The 14,968-nt window shown below is 39.8% G+C and overlaps 1 protein-coding gene across 11 annotated transcripts in view; it reads right to left on the bottom strand.

Annotated features, from left to right (window-relative positions):
* TCF3 (transcription factor 3) overlaps window positions 1–14,968 on the bottom strand; it is a 396,630-nt gene that overhangs the window by 17,748 nt on the left and 363,914 nt on the right. For 8 of the 11 annotated variants that reach the window (XM_044306353.1, XM_044306409.1, XM_044306385.1 and 5 more), the window contains one exon: window positions 7,024–7,262. The exons of 1 other annotated variant lie outside the window; for it this stretch is intronic. In XM_044306353.1, the coding sequence (XP_044162288.1) occupies window positions 7,024–7,262 (239 nt within the window). Of the gene's footprint in view, window positions 1–1,065; window positions 1,302–7,023; window positions 7,263–14,968 lie in introns of all 11 variants that reach the window. 2 more of the 11 variants (XM_044306377.1, XM_044306417.1) reach the window with 1 other exon arrangement.

The raw sequence follows: 14,968 nt of genomic DNA, 5'->3' as shown, positions 1-14,968 counted from the left end.
ACAGACACCAGCTCCATTCAATATGGTCCTGTACCCTACACTTTCCCCTAGCTAAGCCTGACATGCCATGTCTCTGTCTTGTTCTAATGACTCAGAAGTCAGCTCACTAGGGAAAACCTGTTATAATGAGGTTGTTACTCTGTCCACTGACAAGAAGCCCTGGTACCCTCATGCTGTACACGGGCTATACCAGGCCTGTTTACTTTTTTTCTTACTTACCTTGAATTCTACTACATTTAACTTTGTATCTACAAAGTCCCCTGATGAGTCATTAGAACAAGAAACTAGTTAAGTGTAGGGTACAGGACCATATTCTAGGGTGACATTCTGGACGGGCTCGCACTTGTCAGGGCGGGTTGCTCCATGGTTATGATTAAAAGTTTCTGCTAGCTCCTATCCCTGTAGGGCTAGTAAATCTTTTCTGCTATCCAGGAAGCTCAACTCTGCATCATTAGAATTTGTCAGAACAAGGACTTTTTAGAGTAACCATAGGATTGGGTCGGTACCCAATTCCACAGAAGGGATAGAATCCTGAAGTATCATCTGGTGGGTAAAATTATTTCCACTATTATTGTGTTAACCGGAAATAACCCTGGTTAAACAGCACCACAAGATGCGAGCGATTTTTTTTGTTTGTTTTTTTTTAACCTATTTACTCCTGTATTGTATTTGTTTTTGCTTGGTGCTACAAGTGTTTAGTCTTTATCGATTAAAATTACATTTTATGTCCCTATTTTTGGACATGCTAGATCCATTAGAGGATCTGTCACATGATATACTGTCTAGTGTGAAAAAATAAAAAGGATGAAGACCATGGCAAAAGGAAATTTGTTATTTACTCCTAAGTTTTGATTTTATTTTTTGTTAAGTTAAACATTTTTAAAGACTACAAGAATCCATATTTCAGTATAAAATATGGTATAAATGGTGAAAAGATAACCAAGTATATATGATGTTTTTTGTGCTTAAGAGAAAGTGGGATGAGAAGAAAAACAATTAAAATGCAGATGCAGGAAGAATGGAAGTTCAGGTGAACACAAATACTAGGGTGGTAGTGGAGGATACCTCGCACTTGCTGTTCCAGGCTCATTATGACCTGCACGGCCTGCTGTAGGATGATGAGCTTGGTCTGAGCCTTGTCTGCTTTTAAATGCATTTGCACCATACGGCCCAATTCCTTGAAAGCCTCATTGATGTCTCGGACGCGCACTCTCTCTCGCGCGTTGTTTGACATTCTCCTCTCACGATCTCGTACGTCCTTCTCCTCCAGAGAGCTGAATTCCTCCTTATTGCTTTCAACGCTGTTGGACCCCAGGAAAGTGAATGGTTAAATCGGGGAGGGTTAACTCAGGGCCCCAATAAACCTTTCATTACCAGGGGTGCCAAACTATATAGTAGGTGCTGCCATTGACAAGCTGTCTACACACAGGCAAGGAATATCACCAAAAAAAAAAAAAAAGAAACTCATGCTGGAAAAAAGCTGCAAATTATAGAATTTGGGGTGTGGGGAGAAAACTACTTGGCTACTTGCTTGGGAGATTGACCAGATTTGGTCCTGAGAAATAAACTAAATCTAAACGGGTTAGGCCTCATGCACACGACAGAATTATTTCACAGTCCGCAAAATGGGGTTCCATTGTTCCGTTTTTGTTTCCGTGTGTCTTCCTTGATTTTTGGAGGATCAGCAGACATGAAGGAAAGTGAAAAAAAAATCTAAGTCAAGTTTGCCTTGCAAATTATAGGAAAAAAAACGGACACAGATCATGGACCGGATGACAATCTTGTGTGCATCCGTGTTTTTTCACGGACCCATTGACTTGAATGGGTACGCAAACCGTTGTCCGTGAAAAAAATAGGACAGGTCATATTTTTTTCACGGACTGGAAACGCGGATCACGGACGCGGATAACAAACGGTGCATTTTGCGAATTTTCCACGGACCCATTGAAAGCCAATGGGTCCGCAGAAAATCACGGAAAACGGAACAGACACAACAACGGTCGTGTGCACGAGGCCTTAAAGGAACATTATAATTTTTTGTTGGTGATTATTATGGAAATAATACAAATTGCTGGCAGGACATAGACTTAGACTCATTCTGACCAATAAATATATGAGATTAAAACAGATAGGGGGGTTGACAGATTTTGTACACAATAACAGTGGCACAATTTTTTATTGCCTGTATATAGTCAGATGTATAATGGTTGTACCCATAAACATAACCGATTCATGTCAATAGATTTTTGTTTCCCCCAGAGTGGCATGACCAGAAATGTTTTGATTGTGTTTTAAGTTCTGAACACTAATTATTTAATAATAAAACATTTACCAAGTCATGCAGTGAAGATTGAAAACTGTACTTAAAAGTGCACTCATCACACATTAACAAAATATAAATCAGACTGGCCTGAATTCGAGGTACTGAAGAACATTCCTTAACACCGTAAATGAAACATGATTATTCCTACATGCATAACTGGAGATAAAGGTTTTATTCCAGCCAGTGATCATCAATAGTCAATATCTATGCAAGTAGAAATACATGCAAAATGTTTTTTCACCATACATAAAATGGAAAAAAAAAAGTATAAAATACAGCAATAATTTTTGCCCTTGTAATGCCTTGTATTTGAAAGTATAGAATGTTATTTTTAGCAATTGTACACCAAATCTTAGGCGAGATGACGGTGTATGTGTAAAATTACGAAGTATTACCATCACTGAGATAGTTGAAATATATATTTATGTAAAAATTTTGGTAATACGACAATAACGTATACAAATTTTTCAAAGTTGAACTATAATTTACCTTAAAGGGGTTGTCTCACTTCAGCAAATGGCATTTATAATGTCAAAAAAGTTAATACAGAGAACTTACAAACGTACTGTTTGTACGATTGTCCATATTGTCTCCTTTGCTGGCTAGACTAATTTTTCCATCACATTATACACTGTTTTGTTTTCATGGTTACGACCACCCTGTAATCCAGTACCGGTGGCAGTGCTTGCACAATATAGGAAAGTGCAGGTCTCTTTTGTGGCTCGGACTGCCGGAGTGCCCGTAGTCCGGCAAATTTTTCTGTAATGTGCAAGCATGGCCATCATGCTGGATGGTCGTAAACATATAAACATGCAATGTATAATGTGATGGAAAAATGGCTAGCAAAGGAAGCAATATGGACAATCACAACACAATAGTAACTTATCTTGTATCAACTTTATCTACATTATAAATGTCATTTGCCGAAGTGAGAAAACCACTTTAAATGCAATATATAACTTTGGTACAGTTCTCATTCTTCTACTTTATAGTGTGTATATATATAGATATATATATATATATATATATATACACACACACACAAAGAATTATTAGGAACACCATACTAATACGGTGTTGGACCCCCTTTTGCCTTCAGAATTGCCTTAATTCTACAAGTTGATTCAACAAGTTGCTGATAGCATTCTTTAGAAATGTTGGCCCATATTGATAGGATAGCAGTTGATGGACATTTGAGGGATGCACATCCAGGGCACGAAGCTCCCGTTCCACCACATCCCAAAGATGCTCTATTGGGTTGAGATCTGGTGACTGTGGGGGCCATTTTAGTACAGGGAACTCATTGTCATGTTCAAGAAACCAATTTGAAATGATTCGAGATTTGTGACATGGTGCATTATCCTGCTGGAAGTAGCCATCAGAGGATGGGTACATTGTGGTCATGAAGGGATGGACATGGTCAGAAACAATGCTCAGGTAGCTCGTGGCATTTAAACGATGGCCAATTGGCACTAAGGGGCCTAAAGTGTGCCCAGAAAACATCCCCCACACCATTACACCACCAGCCTGAACAGTGGTAACAAGGCATGATGGATACATGTTCTCATTCTGTTTACGCCAAATTCGGACTCTACCATTTGAATGTCTCAACAGAAATCGAGACTCATCAGACCAGGCAACATTTTTCCAGTCTTCAACAGTCCAATTTTGGTGAGCTCGTGCAAATTGTAGCCTCTTTTTCCTATTTGTAGTGGAGATGAGTGGTACCCGGTGGGGTCTTCTGCTGTTGTAGCCCACCTTTCTTTCCCATTCTGACATTTAGTTTGGAGTTCAGGAGATTGTCTTGACCAGGACCACAACCCTACATGCATTGAAGCAACTGCCATGTGAATGGTTGACTAGATAATCGCATTATTAAGAAATAGAAGAGGTGTTCCTAATAATTCTTTAGGTGAGTGTATACACATACACACAGTTGCAAGAAAAAGTAAGTGAACCCTTTGGAATGATATGGATTTCTGCACAAATTGGTCATAAAATGTAATCTGAACTTCATCCAACAATAGACAATCACAGTCCGCTTAAACTAATAACACAAAAATAATTAAATGTTACCATGTTTTTATTGAACACACCATGTAACCATTCACAGTGCAGGTAGAAAAAGTATGTGAACCCCTAGACTAATGACATCCCCAAGAGCTAATTGGAGTGAGGTGTCAGCCAGATGGAGACCAATTAATGAAATGAGATTGGAGGTGTTGGTTAAAGCTGCCCTGTCCTATAAAAAACACACACCAGTGCTGGGTTTGCGTTGCCTGATGTGAATGATGCCTCGCACAAAACAGCTCTTAGAAGACCTACGATTAAGAATTGCTCACTTGCATAAAGCTGGAAAGGGTTATAAAAGTATCTCCAAAAGCATTGCTGTTCATCAGTCCACGGTAAGACAAATTGTCTATAAAAATAAAGAAAGTTCAGCACTGCTGCTACTCTCCCTAGGAGTGGCCTTCCTATAAAGATGACTGCAAGAGCAAAGCGCAGACTGCTCAATGAGGTGAAGAAGAATCCTAGAGTGTTAGCTAAAGACTTACAAAAGTCTCTCGCATATGCCAACATCCCCGTTAGCGAATCTACGATACGTAAAACACTAAACAAGAATGGATTTCATGGGAGGATACCACAGAGTAAGCCACTGCTGTTCAAAAAAAAACTAAAAAACATTGCTGCGCGTTTACAGTTTGCACAAGAACACCTGGATGTTCCAGAGCAGTACTGGCAAAATATTCTGTGGACAGATGAAACCAAAGTTGAGTTGTTTGGAAAAAAGACACAACACTATGTGTGGAGAAAAAGAGGCACAGCACACCAACCTCAAAACCTCATCCCAACTGTGAAGTATGGTGGTGGGGGCATCATCATTTTGGTGCTGCTTTGCTGCGTCAGGGCCTGGACAGATTGCGATCATCGAAGGAAAAATGAATTCCCAAGTTTATCAAGACATTTTGCAGGAGAACTTAAGGCCATCTGTCCACCAGCTGAAGCTCAAAAGAAGATGGGTGTTGCAACAGGACAACGACCCAAAGCATAGAAGTAAATTAACAGAATGGATTAAACAGAAGAAAATTGTGACTTCGATGAAGATCAGATCACATTTTATGACCAATTTGTGCAGAAATCCATATCATTCCAAAGGGTTCACACACACATATATATATATATATATATATATATATACACACACACACACACACATACACACATACACACACTACAAAAAATGTGTGATATTTGGCTTGTGGGTGCTGTTCACATTTTGACATCACAAGACCAAGAACGACACCTAACAATTGATCAACAGTACCTAGCCATTGCGAGGCTTCATGCAGGATGTTCTCAGACGGAAGTGGCCACTGTAGTGAACTTTTTATATCTTCGATAAATATCACCCGAAAGCAAAATATCCATAATCTATATACATATACACATACATACACACACACATACCCAAAGCAACACAAATTTCATTATTAACTATCCTGTATTCTGACTAAAACCGACAATTTACAAATTGCCAAATGTAGGGTGTTCAATAACCTTCTTCCTTCCAGAGCAAGAGTGACTGAGCTTTGGTTTGAAAAAATAAAAAATTATATATATATATACATACATATATATATATATATATATATATTTTTTTTTTTATTATTATTATTTTTTTTTTTTAAGCATGCACATCAAAATTTTACCAATTTTCCACTGAATTGAAACCGAGCTGGTGCAGCAAGTAACAAGGGGCAGTACCTGTACTGCTGATTTAAGGAATTCCCCTTATTAACTCAGAGGAGTATTAAGTGCGAAGCCAGTGGGACAAGGAGTGCGTAGGTGGTGGGGAGAAAGGGGATGGAGAACTGTCTGAAGATAGGAAGTGGTAGTTTTTCTGAAGAGGCGATGGTATGAAAAAAAGATGAAGTATAGAAAATGAGAAATTATGTATTTCTATGTATTTTAGAATTACACAATACACAGAGCTAAGAGCAGACTGAAATGTACAAGCTAATTTTAATGAGTTGTTGGAATAGCAGACATAGCATCCACATAAACCTCACCCAGAGAGAAAGATTTTTCCAAACAATATTTTGCAGATGCAGAGAAAAGGAAGCATTATGTTGAAAAACAAAAACACATGCCCAGCCAATAATGCACACACTCACATATACACACAAATATTGCAGTAATAACAAATAATGCTATTTAACATAAAAATATATAAAAAAATAGAAAAATATGTAGCCTTGTAAAACTAATTTTTATTTTACATTTATCCAGAGCTTTCTTGATAGTGATGGATTCTTGTAGTAGATTGTTGTGCACTGTGATATTCCACACTGCACAAATGATAGTCTATTTATACAAAAAGATTGGCACACTGCTAGATGGAGAAAGGGCTCACCTCCACCTCTATATAGTGAAATGTGATAAGCTTCGTGCAAAATAGTAGCTCTTGACAACCCAATCCCTGAAGACCCAAGTAAATTAAAAGTGGACAAAAAGCAAAGGGAAGGTCATATTAGCAAGCAAAGAGTGGGCGGAAGTAGATTATACATGTACTGTTCAGAGACAGACTAAAACAAAGAAAAAAATACATGTATATCTCTGTGGTGGAAGACCTAAGAGGTAGGATGGGATAAGGAAAAACAGACAGATCTATACCCCACCACTTTTCAAGTCCCACTCACCTCGCACTTGTTGCTCCAAGCTGAGAATGACAGACACTGCCTGGTGCAGTATCAAGAGCTTGGTCTGGGGCTTCTCACTGTTAAGGTGCAGCTGGCACATCCGACCCAGCTCTTTAAATGCCTCATTTATATCCCGCACACGAAGACGTTCTCTGGCATTATTGGCCACTCGCCTTTCCTTTTCACGCTCAGCTTTTTGCTCTGGGGGAAGGTTATCATCCTCATCATCTTCATCTTGACTAAAGGGAATAGGCAGTCAGTAAGATTACATATTTAATAAGTCTTGGGGATAAAAAAAATACCAATTCATTAAAGTGTATCTAAACTTTCACAAACTTTAACCCATTAAGGAGTGAGACATTTTTCATCCTAATAACCACGCCAAATTTTGCAAATCTGACGTGTCAGTTTATGGGGTAATAACTGCAATAGTTTTTCTCATCTAACCGATTCTGAGACTGTCATACTTCATGTGGTAAAGGCCCATTTTTTTTTTTTCCTCCACAAGTTCCAATAGCGATAAAAAAATTTTTTTTGTCCACATAGCCATATGATGGCTTATTTTTTGCGGAACAAGATGCTTTTCTATTTTTTTTTTTACATTTCTGTTATTGGAAAAGAGGAAAAAAAACTTTGTGGGGTTAAAAAAGAAATAAAAATACAAAACGACAATTCCACCAAGTTTTTCGGGTTTTGACATCACGGCGTTCACAGTATGCCAAAAATGACATGATGTTCTTATTCTGCAGCTCAGGTTTAAAAAAATATATTTTTAACCTTTGAAAAAAAAGGTAGGTTGAGCTGTAGGTTTTATTGGTACCATTTTTGCAGAACTTTTTGATTACCTTTATTCAAATTATTTTTTGGGAGGGTGACAAAAAATTGTGAATTGTGTGTTTTTCATTTTTTTCTGTTAGGGAGTTTATCATATAGGGATTTTTTTAAAATATTTTAATAGTTAAGACCGTTTCAGATGCGGGGGACACCCAATATGTTTATTTTTTTATTGTACATATGGTTTTATATATAAAATTGGGAAAGGGGGGGGGGATGATTTAGACTTAATATTAAATTTACATATTTTATTTATTTATTTTACTTTTTTCCCCCCTTGTCCTATTCACCCTAAGGCCTCTTACACGACCGTATGTATTTTGTGGTCCGCAAAAAACGGATCGGCAAAAAATACGGACGTCATCTGTGTGCATTCCGTATTTTGTAAAACGGAACAGCTGGCCCACCATAGAACAGTACTATCCTTGACCGTAATGCGGACAACAATAGGACATGTTCTAATTTTTTACGGAACGGAAACTGAATATGCACGGAGTACCTTTGTTTTGTTTTTTTCTGACCCATTGAAATGAATGGTTCTGGATACAGTAAAAAAATAAAAATAAAAAAAATAACGGACACTGAATGAAATAGAGATCTTTTAGGGTGGAATAGGATTTTCACAGGCTTCCTGCTGCCCTATGCTTTCTGCACATGGCAGCAGGGAGCTTACCATGGATCGCTTCAGCAGCATCCAGGCTGCCATGGCAACCGATCGGAACCCCTGCGATTTCACTGCTGGGGTTTCGATCAGTAGGCAAGAGGGAACTGCATCCCTCTGCCTTCACTCACAGGTGCCGCGATTAGCGTTAAATCGCTGCACCTGGCGGGTTAAATGACATGGGCAGCCTGATCTCCGCTCAGTCAGTGCATGTATGAAACGGGCCCGCTGCAGAAGCCTGCTCCATACATCCCCTGCACCACCATGACATACCAGTATGACACGGTGGCTTAAGGGGTTAAAAATTCCAAATCAATTTTCTAAATTTAAAGTTTCTACTTTTCCGACCGATAGTAATACGTACCTCATAAAATAATTATCACTTAACATTCCCCATATGTCTTCTTTATGTTGGCATCATGTTTTTAGCATGTTAGAAGGTTTAGAAACCAAATTTTTACATAAAAAATAAAAATAAAATCCCAAGTCCACTTTTTAAAAGGACCAATTGAGTTTTGAGGTCACTTTGTGGGGAATACTCCATAAACTACACCACTCACATTTTTCAAAACTAAGTTTAGTGTAAAGTGGTAACTAAGTGCCTCGCATGAATTTAAGGAAAAAAAGAGGGTACATTTCAAAATGTCAGTTTTTCTTTTTTGCATATTTTACCACTTCAATTTTCCAGTAAAATTGCAAGGTTTTACATGAAAAAAAAAAAAAAACTCAAAATTGAATACCCTGTTCTGTAGTTTACAGAAACACTCTGTACGTGGTCATAAACTGCTGTATGGTCACATAGCAGGGCTCAGAATGGAAGGAGTGCCCTATGTTTTTTGGATGGCAGATTTTGCATGCCATGCCACATTTGAAGAGACCCTGAGTTATCCCTAGAAAGGAAACCACCAAAAATGGACTCTGTTTTGGAAACTGTACCCCCTTTAAGGCATTCATTGAGGAGTGTGTCTTAAGTTTAATGACCTAAAAAGCATTTCATAGAATATAGAAACACTTGGCTGTGAAAATGAAAAATTACATTTTCTCCAATAAAATGTTGCTTTAGTCCCAAATGTTTCATTTTCACAAGTGGTAACAGGAGAAAATGCACCCCACAATTTGTTATGCATTTTTTCCTGAATACATCAAATTTTTTATTATAAACTGCTGTTTAGGGGCATGGCAGCATTCAGAAGGAAAGGAGCAACATGTGGATTTTATAATGTGGAACTTGACTAAATTGTTTTTAATGGCCATAACGTTTTTGGGTCTGAACTATGTGAGGGCTTTTTTTTTTTTTTTGCAGAAGAAGCTGTAGTTATTTTTTGTACCATTTTGGTACCAATAAAAAGTCCATCCTGGAAAAAACAAGCCGCCAGACAACTATATTGGTGGAAAAATAAATATTTTATGGAAGTTAGTAACAGTATGTGGTGATGAACTTTAATAAAAAAAATATTTTACACTGACAAATTTGACCCACGGCATAAAATCACATAATATATGCTGCATGGAGAAACCCCATAAAAAAAAAAAGAAATTATAGAATTGCAATTTTTGCCCATCTCACCTCCAAGAAATGGCATAAAAAGTGATAGTCATATGTACCATATGACTATCACTTTTTATACAATTTTTTGGAGGCGAGATGGGCAAAAATTGCAATTCTATAATTATTTTTTTTTTTTATGGGGGTTCTCCATGCAGCATATATTATGTGATCATTTTATGCCGTGGGTCGAATTTGTCAGTGTAAAATATTTGTTTTATTAACCACTTCAGCCCCGCTAGGTCAAACCCCCTTCATGACCAGAGCACTTTTTACACTTCGGCACTACACTCCTTTCACCGTTTATCGCTTGGTCATGCAACTTACCACCCAAATGAATTTTACCTCCTTTTCTTCTCACTAATGGAGCTTTCATTTGGTGGTATTTTATTGCTGCTGACATTATTACTTTTTTTGTTATTAATCAAAATGTAACGATTTTTTTGCAAAAAAATGAAATTTTTCACTTTCAGCTGTAAAATTTTGCAAAAAAAAGACATCCATATATAAATTTTTCGCCAAATTTATTGTTCTACATGTCCTTGATAAAAAAAAATTTTGGGCAAAAAAAAAAATGGTTTGGGTAAAAGTTATAGCGTTTACAAACTATGGTACAAAAATGTGAATTTCCGCTTTTTGAAACAGCTCTGATTTTCTGAGCACCTGTCATGATTCCTGAGGTTCTACAATGCCCAAACAGTAGAAAAACCCCACAAATGACCCCATTTCGGAAAGTAGACACCCTAAGGTATTCGCTGATGGGCATAGGGAGTTCATAGAACTTTTTATTTTTTGTCACAAGTTAGCGGAAAATGATGATGATTTTTTATTTATTTTTTTCTTACAAAGTCTCATATTCCACTAACTTGCGACAAAAAATAAAAAATTCTAGGAACTCACCATGCCCCTCACAGAATACCTTGGGGTGTCTTCTTTCCAAAATGGGGTCACTTGTGGCGTAGTTATACTGCCCTGGCAATTTAGGGGCCCTAATGTGTGAGAAGAACTTTGCAATCAAAATGTGTAAAAAATGACCGGTGAAATCCGAAAGGTGCACTTTGGAATATGTGCCCCTTTGCCCACCTTGGCATCAAAAAAGTGTCACACATCTGGTATCGCCGTACTCAGGAGAAGTTGGGGAATGTGTTTTGGGGTGTCATTTTACATATACCCATGCTGGGTGAGAGCAATATCTTGGCAAAAGACAACTTTTCCCATTTTTTTTATACAAAGTTGGCATTTGACCAAGATATTTTTCTCACCCAGCATGGGTATATGTAAAATGACACCCCAAAACACATTCCCCAACTTCTCCTGAGTACAGCGATACCAGATGTGTCACACTTTTTTGCTGCCAAGGTGGTCAAAGGGGCACATATTCCAAAGTGCACCTTTCGGGTTTCGCAGGCCATTTTTTACACATTTTGATTGCAAGGTACTTCTCACACATTTGGGCCCCTAAATTGCCAGGGCAGTATAACTACGCCACAAGTGACCCCATTTTGGAAAGAAGACACCCCAAGGTATTCCGTGAGGGGCATGGCCAGTTCCTAGAATTTTTTTTTTTGTCACAAGTTAGCGGAAAATGATGATTTTTTTTTTCTTCTCTTTTTTTCCGTACAAAGTCTCATATTCCACTAACTTGCGACAAAAAATAAAAAATTCTAGGAACTCGCCATGCCCCTCACGGAATACCTTGGGGTGTCTTCTTTCCAAAATGGGGTCACTTGTGGCGTAGTTATACTGCCCAGGCAATTTAGGGGCCCATATGTGTGAGAAGTACTTTGCGATCAAAATCTGGAAAAAATAACTGGTGAAATCCGAAAGGTGCACTTTGGAATATGCGCCCCTTTGCCCACCTTGGCATCAAAAAAGTGTGACACATCTGGTATCGCCGTACTCAGGATAAGTTGGTGAATGTGTTTTGGGGTGTCATTTTACATATACCCATGCTGGGTGAGAGAAATATCTTGGCAAAAGACAACTTTTCCCATTTTTTTTATACAAAGTTGGCATTTGACCAAGATATTTATCTCACCCAGCATGGGTATATGTAAAATGACACCCCAAAACACATTCCCCAACTTCTCCTGAGTACGGCGATACCAGATGTGTCACACTTTTTTTCAGCCTAGATGCGCAAAGGTGCCCACATTCCTTTTAGGAGGGCATTTTTAGACATTTGGATCCCAGACTTCTTCTCACGCTTTAGGGCCCCTAAAAAGCCAGGCCAGTATAAATACCCCACATGTGACCCCACTTTGGAAAGACACCCCAAGGTATCCAATGAGGGGCCTGGCAAGTTCATAGAAATTTTTTTTTTTCCGCATAAGTTAGCGGAAATTGATTTTTTTTTGTTTTTTTCTCACAAAGTCTCACTTTCCGCTAACTTAGGACAAAAATTTAAATCTTTCATGGACTCAATATGCCCCTCAGCAAATACCTTGGGGTGTCTTCTTTCCAAAATTGGGTCAGTTGTGGGGTGTTTGTACTGCCCTGGCATTTGAGGGTCTCCGCAATCATTACATGTATGGCCAGCATTAGGAGTTTCTGCTATTCTCCTTATATTGAGCATACAGGTAATGAGATTTTTTTTTCCGTTCAGCCTCTGGGCTGAAAGAAAAAAAAATGAACGGCACAGATTTCTTCATTCGCATCGATCAATGTGGATGAAAAAATCTCTGCCCAAAAAAAAAAATGGAGGGGAAAGGCATCTGCCAGGACAAAGGAGCTCCGCCCTACATCCATACCCACTTAGCTCGTATGCCCTGGCAAACCAGATTTCTCCATTCGCATCAATCGATGTGGATGAATAAATCATTGCCGGGATTTTTTTATTTTTTTTTATATATATATACAAAGTGTTTGCCAAAGCATAGGAATGCCGCCTCCTCCTCAGCTCGTATGCCTCGGCAAACGTATCCGTCACTGCAGAGGAGAAAATCCCGTCTTGCAGCGCCGCATACACCGACTTGCGTGTAATCTGACAGCAGCGCAATGCTTCTGTCAGAATGCACATCGGTGCTGCAGCTAGTAGATCGGTTGGTCCACCTGGAAGGTAAAAAGACAAAAAAAAAAAAAAAAAACAGGCCACAACGCAATAATTTTATTAACTTTGGAACAGAACATGTAACTTTAACTTTTTGAACTAAACATTAACGTGTTTGCTTACTGGTGTTTTTTTTTGTTTGTTTTTTGTTATAGAACAAACCTCTCCTTCCCCATGGGTCAATGTGCAAAGCGCAAATCGCCCAAAGATGTGGCGAAGTGCGTTATGCACTTTGTCCCATGTGAAAGGAGACGTTTGCAGCAGCTGTGAGTGAATGGGCCCTAATAGCCCTGTGTGCCTATCCTGGTGAGATGATCCCTATGCTAATAGTGTACCTGTGAGTGGTACTCCAAAGCATAGGGCAGGGTGGTCAGGACAGTCAGGACAGAAATAGCGGGTGTCACGCCTTATTCCACTCCTGCTACAGACACGTCATTTTTTTCGGGGTGGCGGTCGGTTTGAGGTACCAGGATTGACACTGGGGAAATGTCGTTCGTGTAGACGGCTAACTACACTGGTGGATGGGGCCACGGAACCTCCTGGGTACAGGAGGTTCGCGATGATCTCTTCCTGAAATTTGAGGAAGGATCCAGTTCTCCCAGCCTTACTGTAGAGAACAAAACTATTGTACAGAGCCAATTGAATTAAATATACAGACACCTTCTTATACCAGCGTCTGGTGCGTCGGAAAACTAAATACGGAGCCAACATCTGGTCATTGAAGTCCACCCCTCCCATGTGGAGGTTATAGTCGTGGACTGAGAGGGGCTTTTCAATGACACGGGTTGCTCGCTCAATTTGGATTGTCGTGTCTGCGTGAATGGAGGAGAGCATGTAAACGTCACGCTTGTCACCGCGAGCAGTTCTTTGTTACACAGTGCGGCCCTCTGCCCCCTTGCAAGACGGGTGGTAACGAGCCGTTGGGGGAAGCCCGCGCGGTACCACAGGCGCCAATCCGTTCTAGAAACAAATGCCTAAAGAGGGCCACACTTGTGTAAAAATTGTCCACATAAAGATGGTACCCCTTGCCGAATAAGGGTGACACCAAGTCCCAAACTGTCTTCCCACTGCTCCCCAGGTAGTCAGGGCAACCGACCGGCTCCAGGGTCTGATCTTTTCTCTCATAGATCCGAAATTTGTGGGTATAGCCTGTGGCCCTTTCACAGAGCTTATACAATTTGACCCCATACCGGGCGCGCTTGCTTGGGATGTATTGTTTGAAGCCAAGGCGCCCGGTAAAATGTATTAGGGACTCGTCTATGCAGATGTTTTGCTCTGGGGTATAAATATCTGCAAATTTCAGGTTGAAATGGTCTATGAGGGGCCGAATTTTGTGGAGCCGGTCAAAAGCAGGGTGGCCTCTGGGACGGGAGGTGCTGTTATCACTAAAGTGCAGGAAACGCAGGATGGTCTCAAATCGTGTCCTGGACATAGCAGCAGAGAATATGGGCATGTGAAGGATTGGGTTCGTGGACCAATATGACCGCAATTCATGCTTTTTTGTCAGGCCCATGTTGAGGAGGAGGCCCAGAAAAGTTTTAATTTCGGAAACTTGGACTGGTTTCCACCGGAAAGACTGGGCATAAGAGCTTCCCGGGTTAGCGGTTATAAATTGTGTGGCATATCCGTTTGTTTCGGCCACAACTAAGTCTAAAAGCTCCGCAGTCAAGAACAGCTCAAAAAATCCCAGGGCCGAACCGATCTGAGCTGTCTCAACCCGAACTCCAGACTGGGCAGTGAAAGGGAAAACTACAGGTGCGGCTGAAGTTGGGGACTGCCAATCAGGGTTTGCCAGCACCTCTGGGATTCTAGGGGCTCTACGGGCACGTCTTTGCGGTGGCTGCGACGGGGTCAC

Source organism: Bufo gargarizans, chromosome 1, assembly GCF_014858855.1.
Source record: "Bufo gargarizans isolate SCDJY-AF-19 chromosome 1, ASM1485885v1, whole genome shotgun sequence".
In the NCBI taxonomy this organism is placed as follows: Eukaryota; Metazoa; Chordata; class Amphibia; order Anura; family Bufonidae; genus Bufo; species Bufo gargarizans.
The sequence above is the reverse complement of the archived record's forward strand: the minus strand, read 5'-3'. Positions and strand labels throughout refer to the sequence as shown.